The 27,314-nt window shown below is 42.2% G+C and overlaps 1 protein-coding gene across 1 annotated transcript in view; it reads right to left on the bottom strand.

Moving 5' to 3' along the window:
• LOC120030311 (serine/threonine-protein phosphatase 2B catalytic subunit alpha isoform-like) overlaps positions 1-27,314 on the bottom strand; it is a 107,131-nt gene that overhangs the window by 51,546 nt on the left and 28,271 nt on the right. The window contains exon 2 of the mRNA XM_038975664.1: positions 7,359-7,559. Coding sequence (XP_038831592.1) covers positions 7,359-7,559 — 201 coding nt within the window. The remainder of the gene's footprint in view (positions 1-7,358; positions 7,560-27,314) is intronic.

Below are 27,314 nucleotides of genomic sequence, written 5' to 3'. Positions count from 1 at the left end.
TCAATCGCTCCAGTCAACAACCCAACATGACCCACACTGTGACTGGCCTGACTCAATCGCTCCAGTCAACAACCCAACATGACTCACACTGTGACTGGCCTGACTCAATCGCTCCAGTCAACAACCCAACATGACCCACACTGTGACTGGCCTGACTCAATCGCTCCAGTCAACAACCCAACATGACCCACACTGTGACTGGCCTGACTCAATCACTCTAGTCAACAACCCAACATGACCCACACTGTGACTGGCCTGACTCAATCGCTCCAGTCAACAACCCAACATGACCCACACTGTGACTGGCCTGACTCAATCACTCTAGTCAACAACCCAACATGACCCACACTGTGACTGGCCTGACTCAATCACTCTAGTCAACAACCCAACATGACCCACACTGTGACTGGCCTGACTCAATCACTCCATGATCACTCCATTCGCCACTCAGTCAAATAGGATTGGTTTTCCATTGCCCCTCTGACCACGTTCACCACTGCTCCCCGGAGAGCCAAAGAGCCACAGCCCACAGGGCCTTCCGATGTTTGTCACCCGCTGGCCACACACTGACAGCAAGCATGCTGGGACTGTGATTACGGAACCCAGACCAGCCAGGAACAACCCAGTCATTTCTTTGTAGACCCATTGCAGTGCAGTGGTCGGAGTAGAGTGTCATATCCAGCTGCCAGTCAACCTTCACGACCAGCCAATCATAGTTTATAGTATCATACAAAGAATTCCCTGATTGGTTTTAACAAAAAATAAAAAACTGTATTTATATTCTGAGTGTGTGTGCTATTCACAAACATTGGTCGATACTTCCCTCTCCATTTGTCTAACCTTACATTTCAGTGAGAAAATGCTAAAAAACATGAACGTTCATGTTAACAATTGACACTGATATACAGTAGCAAAAGACAAAGCCAGCCAACTACAGTACTCTGCCTGAAACACAGTTGCTATAGCACTGATATTAATTGGGTCCTTGGCAATGAATATCAAAACCATCCTCTGATTTGTTGCATGTCTGTCTTTAAGCATGCATCTAAAGATTTCGAGAGTAAGCCCGTAGAAATGTATCGACCACAGTTCCAATTATCATCTGTTGGAGAAAAGCCATTAGCTCGAGTTGCAAACCCCCTGAGGCACGAGGAAAAGAAGAGAGAATTTCTCCTCCGCATATGCATCGTAAACTCTCATTTTGTCATTTTGTCTTTGGAGAATCCCCACTCTTTGCAACTGGTTTCATTTCTGGATTTAGACTTAAAGGGTTATCATTTCTAATGCGCTCCCTCAGAGTCAACAGTATGGTGTTACAAATGATATTCAATTCACGCTGTCTGAGAAGCAGCTCACTGTGCAAAGTGGATGTTCAATCTCGCTTACTACAAAAATATAGATATTTGTAAGGCAGCATCGATCCCCTAATCATATGTCATTAAAGGAAATGATGGAATTATAGAAAGTGAAAATCCCTCTCGCTCATTGGTTTCTCAGCCAGCACTGTACGCCAAAGCTGACCATGATCACTATGGAAACCTCTCTTATTGAAATGGAAACAACCCTACAATGAAAGAATATGTTCATACACTGGAGTAACTTTCAGAGGCTTTTCACACCAACTCAACTGTTAAATACAAAGGACTTTTCACATGGCTGCTAACCACAACATGCTAACACTTTGTGCCATAACAAGTAACGACTATTCAGTTTTATAATGTGTGATTTCAGATCAATCTCGTGACCAGGATTTAACTGCATGTTGTAAGCAATACTAACTGTAAATCAATGCAAGCAAAGTCTATACCAGGGGTGTCCAACCCTGTTCCTGGAGAGCTACTGTACCTTCCTGTAGGTTTTCGCTCCAACCCCAGTTGTAACTAACCTGGTTCAGTTTATCAACGAGCTAATTATTCGAATCAGGTGTGCTAGATTAGGGTTGGAGTGAAAACCTACAGGATGGTAGCTCTCCAGGAACAGGTTTGGAGAGCCCTGGTCTATATGATAGCACATTTCTGGTTCATTTCTGGTCAATGAAGCATGAATGCATACCAGAACAAAACATCGTTCTGTCAAAAGCTGGGATGAACTCAATTAAAATGACTTACTCAACATCACACTGGAACGAGACATAAAAGGAGAAGAACAACAAACAATCCAAGAACACAAAGGGCATAGAGGGACATGATGAAGCAACAAAAGGTTACACTAAGCGCTCCAGTGCCGAGGATGTGCTCTCTGTGTGTGTGTGTGTGTGGGTGGATCTGAAGACCTCGACAAAGCCAACCTGTGTCGTTTTTTCTCTGTGATAACGCCATGGTGACAGAAGTGGCTGTGGGGTCACACTGGAATAGTCAGAGTGACCTAGGGGTCAAGGTGACGACCTGATGAATAGGCAGCCAGGCCACAGTGAGTTGTAGTCCCGTGTAGCTCAGTTGGTAGAGCATTGCACGTGCAACGCCAAGGGTTGTGGGTTTGGTTCCCATGGGGGACCAGTATGAAAATATATGCATTCACTACTGTAAGTTGCTCTGGATAAGGGCATCTGCTAAATGCCTAAGATGTAAATGTTGTAGTCAGCTGGACACAATGGGTAGTAGGCAGTATTCATAGCAGATACAACGGCTTTCCTCTGGGCTTTGTTATTAGCACACACAGATGTGCACAGGCAATCACGACACACATATGAGATGAGCAGGTGGGAGTACATTATCTCAAGTGAGCTAGGATTTGTTCTCGCCAACCCGCGCGATAGAGAACAGCAACAGCAGTGTGTGTGTGGGTGGCTGACTTACGCAATCTAGTGTGGCTCAATAACCTACACAGGCCACTCCAGAGGCAAGCTCATTGAGTTGGTGAGATCCACCGGGGAAGGCAGACGGTGCAAAATCCTCTTTTGATTGAGCAGATCGGTAATACCTCGGAGATCAACGCCGAGTCTCTGGGAAGAGTTCCAGCCTGGAGTGAAGTAGTAGTGTATATGGAATGCAGCTCGCGATCTGTTCAGTATTCATGTGTTATATGTGAGAGACCGGGATGTGAAGGTCTGGTAGAGAAAAATGCTCTTTTCTCTCGCTGGTTGTATAGTTAAGTCATTACTGCAGTTTTTTTGCAATAGCAGAACGTAGCCACAGGTTGTTGTACTGAAGGATACAGCAGAGAGCTGTGTCGAGAGCAGTTTGGGCCTGATGGACTAACAATGTGGCCTGGTTCCTCCATAAAAGCCCAGATGCCATCTGGCACAACCAGGAAGAGAGTGTGTGTGTTGTTTGTCTCAGGAGGGCCATTCAGCCAAGACACATCACATAGACGGAGGAGATGGTAGAATGAGGTGGAGAAAACGCAGCGTGTTTTGTTTGTAGAGTATGAGTGAGAAAAAAAGATGTATTCTTTCCAACAGAAAATGTGGCCTTGTGAGACTGTCAGTGTGTGTGTGTGTGTGTGTGGATGGGTGTTTGTGTGTGTGTATACATGTGTATCATTGCCGTAGAATAGGACTGTTGAGTAGGAGAGGGGCGGGGGATGGGTGTAGGAGTGGGAGTAGAAGTAGAAGTAGCTAATGTTAACCCCTACCTCTGACTCTACTATCCCACAGGCAGATTCACAACCAACACACAACCAAGCCTTTTCACTCACTCTCCGATACACTTTAGAACCAATCACATTCAAATGATTTCTCTGGAAGATAGCAATGATGAATTGCAGGTCCAGGCTTTTTTCTTTACTACAGAATGAGAGGTATTGCTTATGTAACGGATGTGAAATGGCTAGCTAGTTAGCGGGTACGCGCTACTAGCGTTTCAATCAGTTACGTCACTTGCTCTGATACCTAGAAGTAATGTTGCACCTTGCTCTGCAAGGGCCGTGGCCTTTGTGGAGCGATGGTTAACGATGCTTCGTGGGCGACCGTTGTTGATGTGTGCAGAGGGTCCCTGGTTCGCGCCCGTGTCGGGGCGAGGGGACGGTTTAAAGTTATACTGTTACATTGATGCTGTTGACCCGGATCACTGGTTGCTGCGGAAAAGAAGGAGGTTGAAAGGGGGGTGAGTGTAACAGATGTGAAATGGCTAGCTAGTTAGCGGGTACGCGCTACTAGCGTTTCAATCAGTTACGTCACTTGCTCTGATACCTAGAAGTAATGTTGCACCTTGCTCTGCAAGGGCCGCGGCCTTTGTGGCGCCTTTGTGGCGCGATGGGTAACGATGCTTCGTGGGCGACCGTTGTTGATGTGTGCAGAAGGTCCCTGGTTCGCGCCCGTGTCGGGGCGAGGGGACGGTTTAAAGTTATACTGTTACACTTACACAATATGATCTGCAGAGAATGAGATAGGGACCACACATACAGCATTATGGAGCTACCAAACTTATTCTCCAAGCATCATTTTTCGAAATAATGCAATTATGCAATACTCCCAGCTAGCACATAACGTTCTGAGAACCATATGTTTCTCAAAGCTTGGTGAGCGCGTGTTGTCCTATGGTTATTTTGCATACAACCTTCCCACAACTTTCTGGAAATGGTGCAGGTAATGTTCTAGGAATGTTCTCCAACTGGTTGGACATTGGGAATGTTCTCAAATAGTTCAGAGAACATTAAGAAACAACGTTCTTCTGTGGGAATTTCAGTACTTCAGCATTACTTTTCATACAGGTTTCCTCAAATTGTTCTAAAAACGTTAAGAAAACTTTCCATAAACAACACAAGAAAACTTTAGTAACGTTCAAATTAACATTCAAAGAATTTTATTTAAAAACACATGCCTGTTTTATTCTCTATCTTGTTAAGTATGTTCAGGTGTGTTGGCTGTGCCCACTAATTGGCCACACCTGATCTTAATGAGTACTTGTTTCCTTTAAAATGGGGTCTGTTTGAATAGACTAAAATTAACAGATTTGTATAAAAATAATAACATGGTATGTATACTACAGTAGCTCCATCTATGCAGTGCAGTGGACTAATTCCATTGATAGAGAAAAGAAGATCATAGGTTAGAATCTCACTGATGCCATGCCACAATAAAAAATACATGCGTTTGTGTGATTGATGGATTCCATGTGTCCTATCGGTGCTGGAGTTCAAAACCGTTAACCCAAACTCCAGAGTGGTGCAGCGGTCTAAGGCACTGCATCTCAGTGCACGAGGTGTCACTAAAGTCCCCGGTTCGAATCCAGGCTGTATCACATCCGGCTGTGATTGGGAGTCCCATAGTGTGGTGCACAATTGGCCCAGCGTCATCCGGGGTAGGCCGTCATTGTAAATAAGATTTTTTTTTAACTGACTTGCCTAGTTAAATAAAGGTTCACGTTTAAATGAAGAAAAAAACAAGCTAATAGTGTTATTAAAAGTCTTATTGGAACATGTTCTCAGAACATTATTTAATTACTTTTAAATAATCTAGTAATTTGGGGGTGGCGGTTAAGAGCGTAACCGAAAGGTGGCTGGTTCGAATCCCGAGCTGGCAAGGTAGAAAATATGCCGTTCTGCCCTTCAGTAAGGTAGTTAACCCCCAACAACAACTGCTCCCTGGGCGTTGATGATGTGGATGTCGATTAAGGCAGCCCCCCGCACCTCTTTGATTCTTAGGGGTTGGGTTAAATGCAGAAGACGCATTTAGGTTGAATACATTCAGTTGTGCAACTGACTAGGTATTCCCCTTTCTCTCATTTCCATTGAAAAAACATTCTGTTTTACCAGTCAGGAAACTTATGGCTTCATTCCCAGAACCAATGGGAAACCAAAAACGTACGTCCCCACAACTTCCAAAGAACCAAATGTGCTAGCTGGGCAGTTTGCCATCTTTCCATTAGTTTAACATATAGTTATTGTTAAAATATTATGGTAATTGAAACTAAAAAAGCAAAGATGTTTAGACATTCAGAATAAAAAAACTTTTTTAACACCCACGTTTCAGAGAAAGAACAAAATTAATGAATTAATTCAAATAAACAACCACATCGACATGATTGCACCAACTTTGGTGGTATGACAAAACCATTTTGTCTTAAAACTTATGCTAACACATAGCAACCAGTGCCCTAACGCTCCCTTATTATATACTGTGAAGACTGCACATGGCTCTATGATTTGTGATCATGGCAGAGACAGTGGAGACATAATTTACAGCACATTGTGCAACACTCAGCCACAAATAGAGGGACAGCAGCACAGCACCTAGGCACCCTGCCATCTTCCATCATCACCTTAAGGCCATGGGTTTGAGTTCCATGGGTTTGAGTCTCATGTAAGGAGCCCAGTCAGCCATACCCAAGCTAATACCTAAGCTTTAGCTCAAGGGACTAACAGATATTTGCTGTGCACAGTAGACACAGATTCAAACACAGTCAGTCACATTTGCATTAGCCAGGGCCAAACTGGAGAGCAATGACTTGGTTTCTAGTGTAGAGACTTTAGAGAGAAAGAGAGTCTCAAATGCTATATTTCCTTGTAAGCTGCACAACAGAGTCTGAAACAAAACATATAAAGGAGATTTCTCTTAGAACTCTTCATGGATGTGATCTATTGCCATTCGTTCCTAAGACTGGCCCCCTGCCTCTCATTAAGCCCTCATCAAAGAAGCTCATTAGGAAGTCTAATTGGGTTATGACTGAGACACTTGACTTAATGGCGAGAGAGAGAGAGAACAATACGTTTGCATAGGTTTGAATCGGACTAGTTCTTATCAAAGTGTCAGGAATCACACAAAAATGACAGCACGCGTAAAAATGTAAGATTCAACTAAACGAGCAACCTTAAAAATTTGACCAAGGTTTAGTGCATCTTCTAACGAATGGTTAGGAAGCGGATTACATTTCAATCCATTTCACTGGCTCACACAATATGTTATGTGACACGAAGAGAAAAATACTCTATTCACCTCTCCACGAGGGCAAATACGTCTATGTGTGTGTCAGAGTCATTTTCCTTTTCAAGTCTATATGTACCAGAAAGGCATTTGAACAATTAGCATCGCCTTGGTTGGTCAGACTGTGTGAACCAGTTTAAAATGTCCCTCTGCCCTTTGCTTGTTACAGCGTTCTGGTGATGGGCAGCAGAGCCCACGCACGTCCTTCAAAGCCAGGCGGTGACTCACATACTCAGGGGAAGTGGGAAAAGTCAGAAGGTTGTATAAGGGCGCCCCAGACAGAGAGAGGGAGGGAGGGAGAAGTTCAAACAAACACGCATTGCAGTATTTAGGCTACAGAATGACTTTGGGTATTGTACAATTTTGCCACCACACACAACCAGGTAGACTCCCCTCATAGGTAGAAACTTCTAGATTTCGGGAACAAGAAGTGTGTGTGTGCAGGCATTAGTTTCGTCTGTGTATATCTATGTCCGTGTGTGTTTTACTCACTAACCTGTCACGGGGGCCTCTATGTCCAGCAGGTTCTTCTCAGCCCTCAAGATGGCTGCTCCCTCTCCGATGAGCCTGAGGGCCACGCTCTCCTCCACGCGGCCCTCCTTGGTCAGGTGGCCTTTGAGCACGTCCACTTTGGGCTTCCCATCGCTGTCAAACACCTCCTTGGCTGTGAGTCGGTGACTTGGCGGGAACGGGACAGCTGAAGGAGAAGGAAGAGGAGGAGAGTTAGTTCCTACAAACCCACAGGTACAAAAGCCCTCACACAGTAAAGAGTGAGAAGGAGAGCCATCTTGGAGACTCTATGCTCCCAAGAGGACTGAGTCAAATAAGTCAAAGCTACAGTTGAATCACTGAGCAAGTTGAAGTCTTTGGAGGAAATATCTTTGCCACATATCTGTCCAGAGAAAAGGTGTTAAGGGAAATATGCACCTCTCATTGAATGCAACAAAACACATTTCTAGATTTGAACTAAATGTGTGAATACATCTATATAGGATTTATTCAAATAGTAAACAAAGTTGCACTCTGATGTCAGCAATTATCAAACAGAAAACCAACTGCCGGTTTAGCATATACTAATGACGCCGTTGAAATGACAAGAATTATCACAGCTAATATTTGATAGCCTGTAGCTAGCAGAACTGTGTGTTACTGCTGCCGCCTACACCAAATCCTCTCAAATGCTCACTGTCCTGGCCTTACGGCCATCTTAATTATTGACTAATTACAGTCATCCACAACAATATCCTTCATTTGAGGAAAGCAGAACAGCAGAAACAAGGCATTCATTTCGGTGGAATTTGTTTCAATCATGACGCAGTCAAAGCTTTCTTGTTTCCACACAATGTAATAGCCACCCTATTATATAATACACAGTAACAGCCACCCTTTTATATAATACACAGTAATAGCCATCCTATTATATAATACACAGTAACAGCCACCCTATTATATAATACACAGTAATAGCCATCCTATTATATAATACACAGTAACAGCCACCCTATTATATAATACACAGTAATAGCCACCATATTATATAATACACAGTAATAGCCACCCTATTATATCATACACAGTAATAGCCACCCTATTATATAATACACAGTAACAGCCACCCTATTATATAATGCACAGTAATAGCCACCCTATTATATAATACACAGTAATAGCCACCCAATTATATAATACACAGTAATAGCCACCCTACTATATAATGCACAGTAATAGCCACCCTATTATATAATACACAGTAATAGCCACCCTATTATATAATACACAGTAATAGCCACCCTATTATATAATACACAGTAATAGCCACCCTATTACATAATACACAGTAATAGCCACCCTATTATATAATACACAGTAATAGCCACCCTATTATATAATACACAGTAATAGCCACCCTATTATATAATACACAGTAATAGCCACCCTATTATATCATACACAGTAATAGCCACCCTATTATATAATACACAGTAATAGCCACCCTATTATATAATACACAGTAATAGCCACCCTATTATATAATACACAGTAATAGCCACCCTATTACATAATACACAGTAATAGCCATCCTATTATATAATGCACAGTAATAGCCATCCTATTATATAATACACAGTAATAGCCACCCTATTATATAATACACAGTAATAGCCACCCTATTATATAATACACAGTAATAGCCACCCTATTATATAATACACAGTAATAGCCATCCTATTATATAATACACAGTAATAGCCATCCTTTTATATAATACACAGTAATAGCCATCATATTATATAATACACAGTAATAGCCATCATATTATATAATACACAGTAATAGCCATCCTTTTATATAATGCACAGTAATAGCCATCCTATTATATAATACACAGTAATAGCCATCCTATTATATAATACACAGTAATAGCCATCCTTTTATATAATGCACAGTAATAGCATCCTATTATATAATACACAGTAATAGCCATCCTTTTATATAATGCACAGCAATAGCCATCCTATTATATAATACACAGTAATAGCCATCCTATTATATAATACACAGTAATAGCCATCCTTTTATATAATGCACAGTAATAGCCATCATATTATATAATACACAGTAATAGCCATCCTATTATATAATTCACAGTAATAGCATCATATTATATAATGGCACAGTAATAGCCATCCTATTATATAATGCACAGTAATAGCCATCATATTATATAATGCACAGTAATAGCCATCATATTATATAATGCACAGTAATAGCCATCCTATTATATAATGCACAGTAATAGCCATCATATTATATAATGCACAGTAATAGCCATCATATTATATAATGCACAGTAATAGCCATCATATTATATAATGCACAGTAATAGCCATCCTATTATATAATGCACAGTAATAGCCATCATATTATATAATGCACAGTAATAGCCATCATATTATATAATGCACAGTAATAGCCATCATATTATATAATACACAGTAATAGCCATCATATTATATAATACACAGTAATAGCCATAATATGATTTACACACAGCTGTACAGTACAAAGAAGGTTCACCTCCCTGATAGTTAATTGCAAATTAGCCACCAGAACTTTATGAAAATATGAAGTGGATTCACTAACTCAGCATTTTCACACCATCAGAAACGAGGAAATCGTCCTAATTAACATCCCAGAGCAGCATCACTGCTAACGACAGAGGAATGTGCTGTGCCATTAGCCATTACAGGACCAGCGTCATTGAGTGGAGAGGGGATCTCACAGACCGAGGCAACGATTTCACTTAGGTGACATCATCTGTAATCAGAAATCCAGCACACCTCCATGTCACACTGTAATGAATAAAATAATAGAAAAAGGTCATTATAATTATGGGGCTTAATTTTATCTACCATGTATGCTGCCAAAACTGCACAGATCTCCTGAAGTGTGCACTTGAACACTTCCCGCCATGGTGTAAACTCCCTCCAGCCAATGCTTACACCAATCCAAATTCTTTAAATCCATGACAAGGAAAGTGCAAGTGCACATTTTGGGAGAAGCGTGGAGTACAGCCATAGAGTTCTACTTCACTTTCAATAGTCTCTCTCAACAGACATTCGTATGATACAAGAAAGCAGAGCTAGCTCGAGATTGCAAATATGGCTTGCAAAGTTAACCTTCTCTTTCAGTACCTCACTCAGCTTCAATTCAGACACCCAACATGGATGATGACTGAAACAATTGACAAGTCAGCCAAACTATTCCTACCAAACAACTTCACATAGCCTACATCCCTGTACAGTGAACACTCATCTGTGTTGGTGTGCTTTAAACCCCAGCCAGTGCCCCAGATATGGTTACCAAAGGCCCCCTGGCTGGGTCACTTCTCAGCACCTGTTCTGCAACTCTAGCCCCGAGCTTAAAATGACAGTCTGTCTTCATGCAGCCTCCCGTCTCTCATGTTGAGCTGTTGAACACAGGCTCCCCCCCAGCCTTCCACCACGTCTGTCACACAGTGCTACTCATATCATCAGGGGTGGGGGAAGCCTCTGTATGCTGATTCCTGGGAACAGTGTGTGTGTGTGTGTGTGTGTGTGTGTGTGTGTGTGTGTGTGTGTGTGTGTGTGTGTGTGTGTGTGTGTGTGTGTGTGTGTGTGTGTGTGTGTGTGTGTGTGTGTGTGTCTGTGTGTACTCATCAGTGCAACTACACACAGAGCCTGATGTGTTGTCTCCAATCTTACAGGCATCTCATTACTGACACTTACTGTGTGTCAGGATATCGCTACATTCATTTGACATCACCAACATGCTGGGGTCGATGACAGTGACGAATTTCAGTGGTATTGAAAATATTCCATTCTTTCAAGTTTTACGCACACAAAGTGTGAATGTGCAAACAAAATGTAAGCAGAGCAAAGGCTTCTGGGTGAAGCTTGCACCTAAGGACCAATGTAAGTGTTCCAAACAGGAAAACACCTGTTGCCTACCTGGCAACGCTGAGTGAGCTAAATCAAGTGCTCCTAGTATTTTATTCCGTGCCTGTAGTAGGATGAGTATCAGTATTGTTGGATACTCCTGGCTGCAAGTGATGCTCTCAGGTTGCTGATATCCAGTTGCTTAGCAGACTGTTGAACAATGTGTTATGCATGCGAGTGAATAAAAGAGAGTTAGCATAGACTACTAGTTGGCATATCTGTGTTGTTAATGTCATTTGAGAAGGTGTAGGGTAGTTGGTTTGTTCATGTCATTTGAGAAGGTGTAGGGTAGTTGGTTTGTTCATGTCATTTGAGAAGGTGTAGGGTAGTTGGTTTGTTAATGTCATTTGAGAAGGTGTAGGGTAGTTGGTTTGTTCATGTCATTTGAGAAGGTGTAGGGTAGTTGGTTTGTTCATGTCATTTGAGAAGGTGTAGGGTAGTTGGTTTGTTCATGTCATTTGAGAAGGTGTAGGGTAGTTGGTTTGTTCATGTCATTTGAGAAGGTGTAGTCTAGTTGGCTTGTTAATTTTTGCAATGCAAAGATGGCAAAAGTATGTTAGCTTCAGAAATGGCAAAACCACAGCAATTCCAAACACACATTGGCTATTGTGATTGATATACTGTAGGCCTTACCCCTTTGACATACTTTATGGATAATTGATATTCAAGTCTTTGTCTTTCATGTATTGCCTTAATTTCTATTTCTCAATCCTGTCCTTACTTTATCCATTCTAATTAATCATCAATAATTGATTTTGGAAGTTATTCGCAATATATTTCAATTTTGAAGACTGACATTTAGAATGGCACACGCCCATGCTTTCCAGCACTTAAGAACTGTGAGAGTGCAGCAGGCAGAGGTTTGATGAGCCTGCCCGCCTGCCTGGTTGCCCGCCTGCCTGGTTGCCTGCCTTGCCGCCTGGCTGATTACTCAGGATGACTCAAAGCTGGGCTCCATTAGCTGATAGCTTTCATTAATTTCATCATAACTGCCCCCCGCCATGTAACCAGTCAATTGATGCTCCGCAGGCTACAATCTAGAAGGAGAGAAATTGGTCTGCATTTATATAGTCTGATCATTCCCTTCTCATTTACCACGACTTAAAGGGGAATTTGACAGAACAACTGATCATTATATTTTGTGCCTAAAGGTACAGTAATGAATTCCTTAATTTATTCATTCATTCAGTGAAAGACCAAGGATCACAGCTCATCTCTCCGGAACCAACCACCCCACCCTACCAAACGTGTCGTGCCCCCTTTTTAAACCCTCATACAAATAGACAAAATAGACCAACCCCAGGATTCAATGTCCTGTATTAAATGAGACAACCCACTGGGCGTAGACGTCAATTCAACGTCTATTCCATGTTTGTTCAACGTAATTTCATTGAAATGATGTGGAAACAACGTTGATTCAACCAGTGTGTGCCCAGTGCGTAGTCTGTTGCTCTGGAGTGCAATACTGTAGTTGCCGTCAGATCTCATATACCTGATAAGTGTTATGAATCTCTTTTCTCCTGATTTATATTTCTCCCATCACTGTGGGAGTAGAAAATGGCTTTTGGCAATCAGTGAAAAAGTAGACGCTTAATTGGTAAAAAGGCCAATAAGAGTTTCAACTCAGGAAAGCAACAGGCATGGTTAAGAGCCATCACTCCAATTAGAGCCATTTCCACCATTAGCTAGAAACACTGTCCATCTCCCGTTGCATAGCAAATTAATACTATGCATTATTCAAACAACTCCCCCTCATTTATTTTGAATGCATTATCTATCTCCCACTCATGCATTATTTGAAGCACTCCAGGGAACGACAAGTAATTCCTTTTCACAGATTAAAAGTATCATTCAAAAGGCTGATTACAGGAAACCTTGTTGGTCATACTGGAGGTCGACACTTTTAACGTTGTGTAACAATTACTTCAGCTCCAAGGTAGGAGTATAATGACGTTGCCATTATGAATGTTCAGAATCAAAAGAAAGGATGGAAGAAGGGTGGGTTACTGGTGGATTAATGGTGAGATACTGTGCGACCAAGCATGACACTTGGGGTGCATCTCAAAAGTCAGGCGAAAGATACCAGACAGATTTCAGCACATGGAAACTGCAATGCCTTATTATACGACAGTACAAAAGATTAATTGACATGTTTGGCCAATTAAAAACTCACAGCTGCAAGAATCTTGTCTAGAGCTTTAAAACAACATTAGTTGTTGACATTACCTCTCTGCTACTTTCACTACATTACCTTTCTGCTACTTTCACTACCATATATCTCTGCTATTTTCACTACATTACCTTTCTGCTACTTTCACTACATTACCTCTCTGCTACTTTCGCAACATTACTTCTCTGCTACTTTCACAACATTACCTTTATGCTACTTTCACACCATTACCTTTCTGCTACTTTCACAACATTGCATCTATGCTACTTTCACTACATTACCTTTCTGCTACGTTCACTACCATACCTCTCTGCTATTTTCACTACATTACCTCTCTGCTACGTTCACTACATTACCTCTCTGCTACGTTCACTGATTACCTCTTTGCTATTTTCATTACCTTTCTGCTACTTTACCATACCTCTCTGCTATTTTCACTACATTACCTTTCTGCTACTTTCGCACCATTACCTCTCTGCTACTTTCACAACATTACCTTTCTGCTACTTTCACTACATTAACATACTAAAGTACTGCTCTCCAACTACCTTGTAAGCCGCGTATTCTCCAATTACAAGATGCTGGACATGTGGTTGTTTCTAGAATATAACAAATATAATATAACAAATATAACAAAGCTTTCTTCGTGTCCAACAAGCTTTCTCTGCCTTTAACCTTGTTCTGAACACCTTCAAAACAAAGGTAATGTTGTTTGGTAAGAAGAATGCCCCTGTCCCCACCGGTGTGATTACTACCTCTGAGGGTGTAGAGCTTGAGGTAGTCACCTCATACAAGTACTTGGGAGTATGGCTAGATTGTACACTGTCCTTCTCTCAGCACATATCAAAGCTGCAGGCTAAAGTTAAATCTAGACTTGGTTTCCTCTATCGTAATCGCTCCTCTTTCACCCCAGCTGCCAAACTAACCCTGATTCAGATGACCATCCTAACTACCCATGCTAGATTACAGAGATGTAATTTATAGATCAGCAGGTAAGGGTGCTCTCGAGCTGCTAGATGTTCTTTACCATTCGTCCATCAGATTTGCCACCAATGCCCCCATCACTGCACTCTATACTCCTCTGTAAACTGGTCATCTCTGTATACCCATTGCAAGACCCACTGGTTGATGCTTATTTATAAAACCCTTTATAAAACCCTCACGCCCCCCTATCTGAGATACCTACCGCAGCCCTCATCCTCCACATACAACACCCGTTCTGCCAGTCACATTCTGTTAAAGGTCCCCAAAGCACACACATCCCTGGGTTGCTCCTACTTTCAGTTCGCTGCAGCAAGCGACTGGAACGAGCTGCAACAAACACTCAAACTGGACAGTTTTATCTCCATCTCTTCATTCAAAGACTCAATCATGGACACTCTTACTGACAGTTGTGGCTGCTTCGCCTGATGTATTGTTGTCTCTACCTTCTTGCCCTTTGTGCTGTTGTCTTTGCCCAATGATGTTTGTACCATGTTTTGTGCTGCTACCATCTTGTCGTCATCTTGTGTTGCTACTATGCTCTGTTGTCATGTGTTGTTGCCATGCTATGTTGTTGTCTTAGGTCCCTCTTTATGTAGATGTTTTATTTTTAATTACAGCCCCCGTCCCCGCAGGAGACCTATCGGTAGGCCGTCATTGTAAATAAGAATTTGTACTTAACTGACTTGCCTAGTTAAATAAAGGTAAAAAATTAATAAATAATAATATCTCAACATCCCTAGCTGGTCAAATAGCTTTCTTCTTCTGAATCCCTATCCTTTACTATATACATTGGTGTACGTAGCCATATAATTACATATAGAATGTGATTTATTTTTATTTTTATTTCATTTCACCTTTATTTAACCAGGTAGGCAAGTTGAGAACAAGTTCTCATTTACAATTGCGACCTGGCCAAGATAAAGCAAAGCAGTTCGACACATACAACAACACAGAGTTACACATGGAGTAAAACAAACATACGGTCAATAATACAGTAGAAAAATAAGTCTATATACAATGTGAGCAAGTGAGGTGAGATAAGGGAGGTGAAGGCAAAAAAAAGGCCATGGTGGCGAAGTAAATACAATATAGCAAGTAAAACACTGGAATGGTTGATTTGCAGTGGAAGAATGTGCAAAGTAGAGATAGAAATAATTAGGTGCAAAGGAGCAAAATAAATAAATAAATACAGCAGGGAAAGAGGTAGTTGTTTGGGCTAAATTATAGATGGGCTATGTACAAGTGCAGTAATATGTGAGCTGCTCTGACAGCTGGTGCTTAAAGCTAGTGAGGGAGATAAGTGTTTCCAGTTTCAGAGATTTTTGTAGTTCGTTCCAGTCATTGGCAGCAGAGAACTGTAAGGAGAGGCGGCCAAAGGAAGAATTGGTTTTGGGGGTGACCAGAGAGATATACCTGCTGGAGCGCGTGTTACAGGTGGGTGCTGCTATGGTGACCAGCGAGCTGAGATAAGGGGGGACTTTACCTAGCAGGGTCTTGTAGATGACCTGGAGCCAGTGGGTTTGGCGACGAGTATGAAGCGAGGGCCATCCTACGAGAGCGTACAGGTCGCAGTGGTGGGTAGTATATGGGGCTTTGGTGACAAAACGGATGGCACTGTGATAGACTGCATCCAATTTATTGAGTAGGGTATTGGAGGCTATTTTGTAAATGACATCGCCGAAGTCGACGATTGGTAGGATGGTCAGTTTTACAAGGGTATGTTTGGCAGCATGAGTGAAGGATGCTTTGTTGCGGAATAGGAAGCCAATTCTAGATTTAACTTTGGATTGGAGATGTTTGATGTGAGTCTGGAAGAAGAGTTTACAGTCTAACCAGACACCTAGGTATTTATAGTTGTCCACATATTCTAAGTCAGAGTCGTCCAGAGTAGTGATGTTGGACAGGCGGGCAGGTGCAGGCAGCGATCGGTTGAAGAGCATGCATTTGGTTTTACTTGTATTTAAGAGCAATTGGAGTCCACGGAAGGAGAGTTGTATGGCATTGAAGCTCGCCTGGAGGGTTGTTAACACAGTGTCCAAAGAAGGGCCAGAAGTATACAGAATGGTGTCGTCTGCGTAGAGGTGGATCAGAGACTCACCAGCAGCAAGAGCGACATCATTGATGTATACAGAGAAGAGAGTCGGTCCAAGAATTGAACCCTGTGGCACCCCCATAGAGACTGCCAGAGGCCCGGACAACAGACCCTCCAATTTGACACACTGAACTCTATCAGAGATGTAGTTGGTGAACCAGGCGAGGCAATCATTTGAGAAACCAAGGCTGTCGAGTCTGCCGATGAGGATGTTCAATGAATGGCCAGGTCAATGAATACGGCTGCACAGTATTGTTTCTAATCGATGGCGGTTAAGATATCGTTTAGGACCTTGAGCGTGGCTGAGGTGCACCCATGACCAGCTCTGAAACAAGATTGCATAGCGGAGAAGGTATGGTGGGATTCGAAATGGTCGGTAATCTGTTTGTTGACTTGGCTTTCGAAGACCTTAGAAAGGCAGGGTAGGATAGATATAGGTCTGTAGCAGTTTGGGTCAAGAGTGTCCCCCCCTTTGAAGAGGGGGATGACCGCAGCTGCTTTCCAATCTTTGGGAATCTCAGACGACACGAAAGAGAGGTTGAACAGGCTAGTAATAGGGGTGGCAACAATTTCAGCAGATAATTTTAGAAAGAAAGGGTCCAGATTATCTAGCCCGGCTGATTTGTAGGGGTCCAGATTTTGCAGCTCTTTCAGAACATCAGCTGACTGGATTTGGGAGAAGGAGAAATGGGGAAGGCTTGGGCGAGTAGCTGTGGGGGGTGCAGAGCTGTTGACCAGGGTAGGGGTAGCCAGGTGGAAAGCATGGCCAGCCGTAGAAAAATGCTTATTGAAATTCTCAATTATAGTGGATTTATCGGTGGTGACAGTGTTTCCTATCTTCAGTGCAGTGGGCAGCTGGGAGGAGGTGTTCTTATTCTCCATGGACTTTAGTGTCCCAGAACTTTTTTGAGTTTGTGTTGCAGGAAGCAAATTTCTGCTTGAAAAAGCTAGCCTTGGCTTTTCTAACTGCCTGTGTATATTGGTTTCTAGCTTCCTTGAAAAGTTGCATATCACGGGGGCTGTTCGATGCTAATGCAGAACGCCATAGGATGTTTTTGTGTTGGTTAAGGGCAGTCAGGTCTGGAGAGAACCAAGGGCTATATCTGTTCCTGGTTCTAAATTTCTTGAATGGGGCATGCTTATTTAAGATGGTGAGAAAGGCATTTCAAAAAATAACCAGGCATCCTCTACTGACGGGATGAGATCAATATCCTTCCAGGATACCCCGGCCAAGTCAATTAGTAAGGCCTTCTCGCTGAAGTGTTTCAAGGAGCGTTTGACAGTGATGAGTGGAGGTCGTTTGACCGCTGACCTATTACGGATGCAGGCAATGAGGCAGTGATCGCTGAGATCTTGGTTGAAAACAGCAGAGGTGTATTTAGAGGGCAAGTTGGTTAGGATGATATCTATGAGGGTGCCCGTGTTTACGGCTTTGGGGTGGTACCTGGTAGGTTCATTGATAATTTGTGTGAGATTGAGGGCATCAAGCTTAGATTGTAGGATGGCCGGGGTGTTAAGCATGTTCCAGTTTAGGTAGCCTAGCAGCACGAGCTCTGAAGATAGATGGGGGGCAATCAGTTCACATATGGTGTCCAGAGCACAGCTGGGGGCAGAGGGTGGTCTATAGCAGGCGGCAACGGTGAGAGACTTGTTTTTAGAGAGGTGGATTTTTAAAAGTAGAAGTTCAAATTGTTTGGGTACAGACCTGGATAGTAGGACAGAACTCTGCAGGCTATCTTTGCAGTAGATTGCAAGACCGCCCCCTTTGGCCGTTCTTTCAGAATTTTTGGTGGTCTTCCTAAGCCAGGATTCAGACACGGCTAGAACATCCGGGTTGGCAGAGTGTGCTAAAGCAGTGAATAAAACAAACTTAGGGAGGAGGCTTCTAATGTTAACATGCATGAAACCAAGGCTATTACGGTTACAGAAGTCATCAAAAGAGAGCGCCTGGGGAATAGGAGTGGAGCTAGGCACTGCAGGGCCTGGATTCACCTCTACATCACCAGAGGAACAGAGGAGGAGTAGGATAAGGGTACGGCTAAAAGCTATGAGAATTGGTCGTCTAGAACGTCTGGAACAGAGAGTAAAAGGAGGTTTCTGGGGGCAATAAAATAGCTTCAAGGTATAATGTAAAGACAAAGGTATGGTAGGATGTGAATACAGTGAAGGTAAACCTAGGTATTGAGTGATGATGAGAGAGATATTGTCTCTAGAAACATCATTGAAACCAGGTGATGTCATCGCATGTGTGGGTGGTGGAACTGAAAGGTTGGATAAGGTATAGTGAGCAGGGCTAGAGGCTCTACAGTGAAATAAGCCAATAAACACAAACCAGAACAGCAATGGACAAGGCATATTGACATTAAGGAGAGGCATGCTTAGTCGAGTGATCATAAGGGTCCAGTGAGTAGAGGTTGGTTGGGGTCACGGCGATTCAGACAGCTAGCCGGGCCATCGGTAGCAAGCTAGCATAGGATGGAGGTCTGTTTTTAGCCACCTCGTGCGTTTCTGTCGGTAGATTAGTGGGGTTCCGTGTGGTAGAGGGGATCAATCCAATTGGCAAAATAGATATAGTTATAGTGACCCAAGAAAAATTGTCCGATAGACTTATTCAGATAGCAGCCGATAAGACAGCTAACGATTAGCGGGCCGCAGATGGGCATTCAGGTAACGTCGCGACGGAGGGGCCAGTTGGATAACTCCCTCGGGCAGATAACGTCGGTAGTCCAGTCGTGAAGGCCCGGTGGGGCTCCGCATTGGCAGTAAAACGGGTCCGGATAGGTGATTGTAGCCCAGGAGTGGCTGATGGAACTCTTCAGCTGGCTAGCTCTGGAATAATTGATGTTTGCGCCGGGATCGACGTAAGCCAATAGTCACACGGATAGCAGCTAGCTAGCTGCGAAATCCAGGTGTAAATGTTCAGAGCTTGCGGTTGAAATCTGGGAATATGGAGAAAAAAATAGGTCCGGTAGGTTCTGGTCTGAGTCGCGTTGTACAAAACTGGCGATAGATTTTCGAGCTAAAGGAATAGCTGATGACCACAAACCGTGGTTAGCTGAATACTAAAGTTAGCCAGTAAACTGGCTAGCTTCTGGTTAGCTTCTGGTTAGCTTCTGGCTAGCTTCTGGTTAGCTTCTGGTTAGCTTCTGGCTAGCTTCTATTATGGATTTCAGATTTGAGGTAAATAATATTTTATTTTTTTAATTGGTGAGGCGGGTTGCAGGAGAGTGTTTTGAAGTTGAGTTTTTGGAAAAGAAAATATCATATATTTATATCATATAATATCATATATATATATATATATATATATATATATATATATATATCAAAATATCAATATATAAAAGATATGCGAAGAAAGGTGTAAATATATATATACGGGACACGACAAGACGAGGACAAAGAACGTCTGACTGCTATGCCATCTTGGGAAGAGAATGAAAGGAGCTCTATCCAAGTAGCCCACATGACTCAGTTCAATAAATGTGGTGAACTTGGACCGTATCCAAGTTCACCACATTTCACTGCACACAGTGAGATGCACAATATACATACACACAACATACATTACACGTCTTGGGTAGGAGAGTCTTAATCAACATAACATACTGTAGTGGGACTCAGTCATTGCAAAGAAAAACAGATTTCCCACGGAGCCATATCTCACCCAGATTAATTTTCCCCGAAGCATGCGACTCAGCAACAAGAGCCTCATAAGGAGAGACCCGTGAGGATTACCATACAGCACGTCATTCATATGGGAGGCATACAGTACTATATTGTACATAGCAAACAAATTATTGGGGCGTAACAGTATGTCTTGTATGTACAAAGAATGCTTTTTAGCTTCTGATATGATCAAACTAAGCAATGGGTATGTCAGTACTTGAAATGAACAATGAGCAACGTTCAGTACAGGATTCATGCTCAGTGCTAGACACAGAAAGAAGGGGAAAACAAACATTTTGAAACAGAGTGTAATGGGGAAGAACTATCTAAACTTGTCCAATAAGAACGTTATGCCCTACTGAACATGGTCCAGGTGTCTACACCTTCCTCCCCTCTCACTCCCTTGTGGTTGACATCTGACTGAAAGCTGTATGCAGTAGGCAATATGTTATGCCCTTAGAGATCCTATTCATTTACTAGAGGGGCTATGTCATAAACCCTCCAGGTTCTAGAATGTGGGTGAAAATGCCAGTCATATTGGTCAGGGAGAAATCCAAACCAATCTAATTGGAATAATTGGCAGTAGAGGCATAATTCAGATTTGACTTACGCAGGAAAATACAAGTAAGGCATGTGATTTATCAGAAATTGTGTAATGAAATTATTGTCAACCTAAAATACTGTCAAATAATTATACAGTTTATACAGGTTTTATACACATGTTCTGTATAAATGCCTCTAAAATACAGTGCCTTGCAAAATAATTCAGACCCCTTGGATTTCTTCACATTTTATTGTGTTAGAAAGAGGGATTAAAATTGATTTAATTAAAATACACATTTCATAACTAAAATATAGTCGCTGCATAAGTATTCAGCCCCTAAGTTTAGGCAAGCCTAAATTGGTTCAGGAGTAAAATGTGGCTTAACAAATCACATAAATTACATGAAATAATAGAGGTTGACAAGATTCTTTAATGACTAACAATTCCTCTGTCCCCCATACATCACCTGTAACTTCCCTCAGTCAAGTATTGAATTTCAAGCACAGATTCAACAACAAAGGCCAGGAAGCTTTTTGAACGCCTCATAAAGAAGGGCAGTGATTGGTAGATGAGTAACAATAACAAATAAGAGATTAAATATCTATTTTAGCATGGTCAAGTTAATAATTATGCTGTGGATTATGTATTAAACCACCAAGACACATCAAAGATACTGTCGTCCTTCTGAACTGAGCTTCAGAACAGGAATGAAACTGCTCAGGGATGTTACTATGAGGACAATGTCGATTTTAAAACAGCTACAGTGACTCCACAATAATGACCTAAAAGATGTGAAAAGAAGAATATTCCCAAAAAGATTCCCAAAAAAGTTCAATATTACAAAAGACTGAGCAAAGGAATACACTTTTTGGCCTAAATGCAAAGACGTATGTTTGAGACAAATCAACATCTTGACAGAGCTTGAAGAATTTTGAAAAAATAAATATGCAAATATTGCACCATACAAGTGTGCAAAGCGCTTGTATAGCCTACTTACCCAAGAAGACTCACAGCTGTAAAGGTGTTTCAAACATTTACTCAGGGAGTAAATACTTACGCAACGACTATATTTTAGTTATCTAATGTATCTTTTTTTTTAATCAAATTTTTTGAGTATTTTGTGTAGATTGTTGACAACAAAAAAAATGTAATCAATGTTTAATTCCACTTTGTAGCACAATAGAACTCCAAGGGGTCTGAATACTTTTGCAAGGTACTGTATATGCCAACATTTTTGTTTTCTTGGAAAGCTATTTGGAAAGCTGTTTTATAGGAGTGCTATTATATGATACAATATCAGTACTTGTTGCATTTACAACTTGTCTAAGTCCTATCATCTACTGACTTCAGCCAGTGTATGACTGTGGATTGACTGCGTTGTTTGAATGGAATGTTGCCATATTGGCAGTTCATTTGAAACATTTATGGAATCCTTCCTCTAATACTGTCTGGCTAGATATTTTACACAATCTCTTATCACAGCACTGGCAAACCATGGTTGACAAACTCCCTGACCAAAATGGCTGACCTTTATCCCATCATAAAAAGGATCGTGTCTATTCGATTCTATGGTAAGGGCTTATCTCAAACTCAAAAGATACAGAATCAACAGAGCACTCCGGAAGATCGTGAAGCATAGCATAGGGAGTCGTTGTCGTCACTGCATTGTTCAGCACGTAGGTCCTTTTGATAGGAATGCCCATTTCAACCACTGCACAGACCCACTTCTCTCATCCACCATAACACCCATGTATTTAGGCAGTGTGTGTATATATGAAGTCACCATTTTACTCTGTACCCTCGTTGCGCAAGTAACATGAGCGAGTGTCAGGGGGGGGGGGGGGGGGGGGGGGAATGAATGCTCCCATTGCTATTGACCTGGGAACGCTGACTCTCTGGAAGTGTCAATCACATTACAGCTTACAGCCAGCCACCAGCCCAGGAAGCAGCTACTTTCTATGGGTCTCAAACCAGGCAACATAACTGTGCCACATTATCATCTCCAGCCAATCAGCCTTCACCACAGACTGAGCAGCCAATCAGCCTTCACCACAGACTGTGCAGTGTCTGAGGAGAAAGAAGTCACTTCGTAAAAAGACGATTAGCTGCACAAAGATACGATGGATAATAATAATGGGCACATTATACTGTATATCGTGGCTGATAGAGCATGTGACTTTGATTAAGAATATAACTTTCCACAAAATGAACCTCCATACGTAGAAATGAAAAAGTGTTGTTTCCATGAAGTCTCAACCATGTACACATAATTGACATCAAAAGTACTATTTCATATACAAACAATCTCAGAAAACAATATTGACAAAGGCTCATTTTCAAACCAATACTCTAAATTCGAGTGTTTTGGCATCTCACGGATTTCACAATGAAATCTTGTCGAGCGCAACGCCTTTTCAATGGACTATGGGATTTGACCTGGGAAAATGGCTGACAGGGCACCAACTGCTACCCTCCGAGAGTGTGGGTGAGTCTTTGGCTGGCACTTCCCATCTACACCCCGAGACAAGTTACCACGCCAGCACTTTTCACTGCCGCCAGCCTCTGCATGACCACCAGAAAGATAGAAAAACAAGAGGTAAAAAAAAGGAGAGAAAAGAAAACGGTGGGACAAAATGATAGAGATGGAGAGACAGACAACAATAACAATGCACCCGATATTGTATATCGGCCTTGATGTCTGTAGCGCCATATCGTATCGGACGATAATGGCTAAAAACTTTGCAATATTGGTATCTTCCAATAGTCTATTTCAACGCAGATATTTCAAGATCCCAAACAAGAGCCAGTGTGCTGTGGTTTAGTTGACTCACTGAACAAACTGAACTCACTCTGTGATTGTCGCCCCAAGGCATCAGGCATTGGCGGTGAGCTTCGCTATCTGTCAAAGTGCCAAAAGACACACACAGTGAGTGGACAAATGTCTACAAGCACCCGTGGTTGCTGCTCCCCTGCGCCGCACAACACAGTAACCCCCAACACACCACACCAAAGCGTTGCAGTGGTCTCTCAGTGAATGTTTAGCTAAAACCCATCATGACTCATGACTGAACTTTTGTTTGAATGGTTCCAACCTCACAGTTTTCGTCAAAAACATAAAAAACAATGGAGGTCATGAACCAAGACATGAATCATCAATAACTGAGAGAAAATCACTGCCTTTCATCAAATAAAAGATTGCCTTTCCTGGTTACATTGCTATATTCAGTGCTACTACCTCCAAGGAGGATAATCAAGGGACAACAAAAAACCCTTTCCATCTCTCAACATATTCCCATAAAACTCTCTCAGCAGAGTTAGGCTTCCAGTTGGGAATCTTTCAGTGAAGAAGCAGCCCCATGCTGTATATTTGCCACGTGTTGAATAGGACACAAAGAGGGTGCATCTCATTCCCCAAACAACCTGCTCAGGGCTTATTAATTAAATTACATAACCACAAAGAGACAGAGGAGAGAGTACGCTACTGGGTAATAGCTAATTGGCAGAGGATATTGAAAGGGTTCAAACGGGTCAGGCTATTTGGAAGACGGAAGGGATAGAAGAGCCATGAGAAACGTATAGCGCCAACTGGAACTTCTGGTTCAAACAAATACTTCTATACAGTCAATTTTAGACAACGTTGTCTGACACATTCAAAGATGCTGAATAATAGTCTATCCCTTTCGACACTTGTGTTGAAACACTTCACCCAGAACTCAAGTTTGTAACCTCTGTGTGTCAATGGCGATACATTATTGTTTGTCGTGCGCTGTGCTGCGCTTCTTTAACTACTGGGCCTGCATTCCAAATGGCACCCTATCTCCTATATAGTGCACTACTTTTGACCAGGACCCATTTGGAGAATAGGGTGCCATTTGGGACGCAGTCTGGATAAATTTGCCTAGTTTCCATACGGAACACCTCAGACTCTATTTGCGCTACCTCTCCATACAGCTTTCAGTCTCCTCCCACCCTACCTCTCATTTAAAATGGCTACAAAGCTGCCAATCAAATATTCATAAGTCAGCACTCTGCCTAGGAGATGCAATACTGAGAAACAATTAAGGCGTTATAAATTCTGGGGTGAACCCTCCATATTTAAAACCCGCCTACGGTGCCCCCCTGCAGCATGCATGGCGCTGCGTTATTATAATATGGAAAGGAGATTGAAAGAACATTTAAGTCAGGGTTTATGGCTGCCAATTTCATTTGGGATGATTCAAAAGCAAAGAAAGCCAGAGTCAGAAAGGAATAGTAATCCCACCGAAAATCCACTTTCCTCACAAACACTGTTCTAGCATGTACAAGGCTGAAGCTGGACTAAGCCAGTGTGAGTAACTAACTCCTTTCTCTAGCTTCCTCTCTATTGGCCAGCTTTCAATAAAACAATATGCTAATTTCTCTCAGGTGGTTCCCACATGGGGGTTTCTTGAATAGTTATCTGTTCTGGTGTTGAATCAACCACACATCCTTTCAGGAAGTCATATCGAGATCTGCGGCTTGCGATGCACAATTTTCTTAGACTGGACAAGCTTTCTAACGAAGCTGCAGACTGGCCAATACTACTACAAGGTAGCCTACAATATTTTATCCACTCTGAATCCATTGTACACCATCCAACCTTTTAAACCCACTACAGGGAACGAGGAAACAGTTCTCGTTTTGCATATTGTGTAATATGCAGATGAAGCACCACAACAATGGCACTCATGGCAACCAAATGTGCTCTTGTCAGCGTTGGAGGAGCCTTCTGTTCGATCTACTAAGTAAAGGAGAGGTCCCGGCTTTTCAAAGGGTCATTTAGACGTTTGCGTGTGCCTCTTTAGCATGCATTAGTAGGAGTGAAGCAGGCGCTGGACAAGACGCTTAGCGGAACAGGGCTTTGAAACGAGTGCCTTTTAGTACCACAGATTCAGACCTTCATTGTGCTGCCTGTATTTGAAAAGCAGTGAGGAAAAAGGGAGAGCAAGGGAGAGACGGGGATATACTGGTGGTGTACCCAGGGGCAGGAAGCAAGGCCCGAGCCATACAACACCCACCCACACACAAATACAGGCACAAACACACAGAATGCACACGCACAGACGCGCACACACACACAGTTGGTGCCCCTGGCACTCTGGTCCAGAGGAAGCAGAGAATGCAAAGTGAGGGGAAAGAGGAGAGCTGCTAGCTGCTAGATGGAATGTGTCCAAATGGGCACTGTCAAAATCGAACCCCTCTATAAAAGGCATCACATCAGGACAAGCATATTTCTTTATTAATTACCCAATAAAGTTATCAGTAGTTTATCATGTTTTCAGGGCACAATTTAAATCGGACTCGAGGTAGTTGGTTAGTGACTTCTACTCCAGTTCATAAAATGTTCAGATAAAACAATTTTGAAAAAGCACACAGTCAGGTGGTAATTGTAGTCAATAACAAATTGGCCCAGCGTTCAAATTAATTGATCCTGTTATCAATAACTATTCCACATATTCAGTATTTAATTCTCTTAATATTTAATTTCTTCCCATCCCTGGGGCATTCCCTCTTGTCTGTTTTTATTGATAATTACACAAAATCATATTTTAATACCCACAGAAAAAAATGCATGATATGTACACAGTCTACCCTCCCCATCTTACACACATCATTACACTTTAAAAATAACAGGCTTTTAAACCATTACATATACTTTTTTTTAAACAAAATGAGTAAAGGGGTTGCCACGGAAACTAGAGCAGAATACAGTCTCAGTCTGATCTTTTATCCATCATAGCAAAATATTGGCTTTAGAAGGAGATGCCCACGGCTATAGCGGTTAGAAAGCACACACACACGCACACGCGCACACACACACACACACACACACACACACACACACACACACACACACACACACACACACACACACACACACACACACACACACACACACACACACACACACACACACACACACACACACACACACGGGGCACCTACAGGTCCTCCTAACAATAGAGAACTCCTACAGTGCCATGCATGACACATTGTGGGGAAATCTATGGTGGTGTGGACTGATGTGCCCAAAGATGGGTCTACCTACCGCGGAGGGAAGGAACCAACAAGTGAGGTGGTACCTGCATCGGCAATCATAAGGAAATATTGGTTCTATGGTATAGCATTAAAAAGCGCAGTGTGTGGGAGATTCTTTCCATTGAATGACAATGACACTAGCTATGTGTAGAGAGGGACAGTGAGCGACAGAAGCTGGCTCCCAAACAAGCCAAGCAACGTCATCAATCCAGCCCGTCCGTGTCGCCAAGGCTGTCAGTGCTAAGACAATAAGCATTTAAAGTGCCGGTTTAGAGCCAGTTTGAAGGCTGTAGGAGATTGAGTAATGAGCAAAATGATTGTCCTCGTTTGACAGATTGAAAAGACATGAATGAAAAGGTCACGCTGGAGCTTTGGCGACATGGCAATCAAAACACGGGTCAGTTGCTGTGAAAACACAAGGAGGTATCTTCATGTATGTAAAGCGTGTATTAATCAAT

This window comes from Salvelinus namaycush, chromosome 36, assembly GCF_016432855.1.
Source record: "Salvelinus namaycush isolate Seneca chromosome 36, SaNama_1.0, whole genome shotgun sequence".
Taxonomy (NCBI): domain Eukaryota; kingdom Metazoa; phylum Chordata; class Actinopteri; order Salmoniformes; family Salmonidae; genus Salvelinus; species Salvelinus namaycush.
This window is presented reverse-complemented; position numbering and strand designations above follow the sequence as displayed.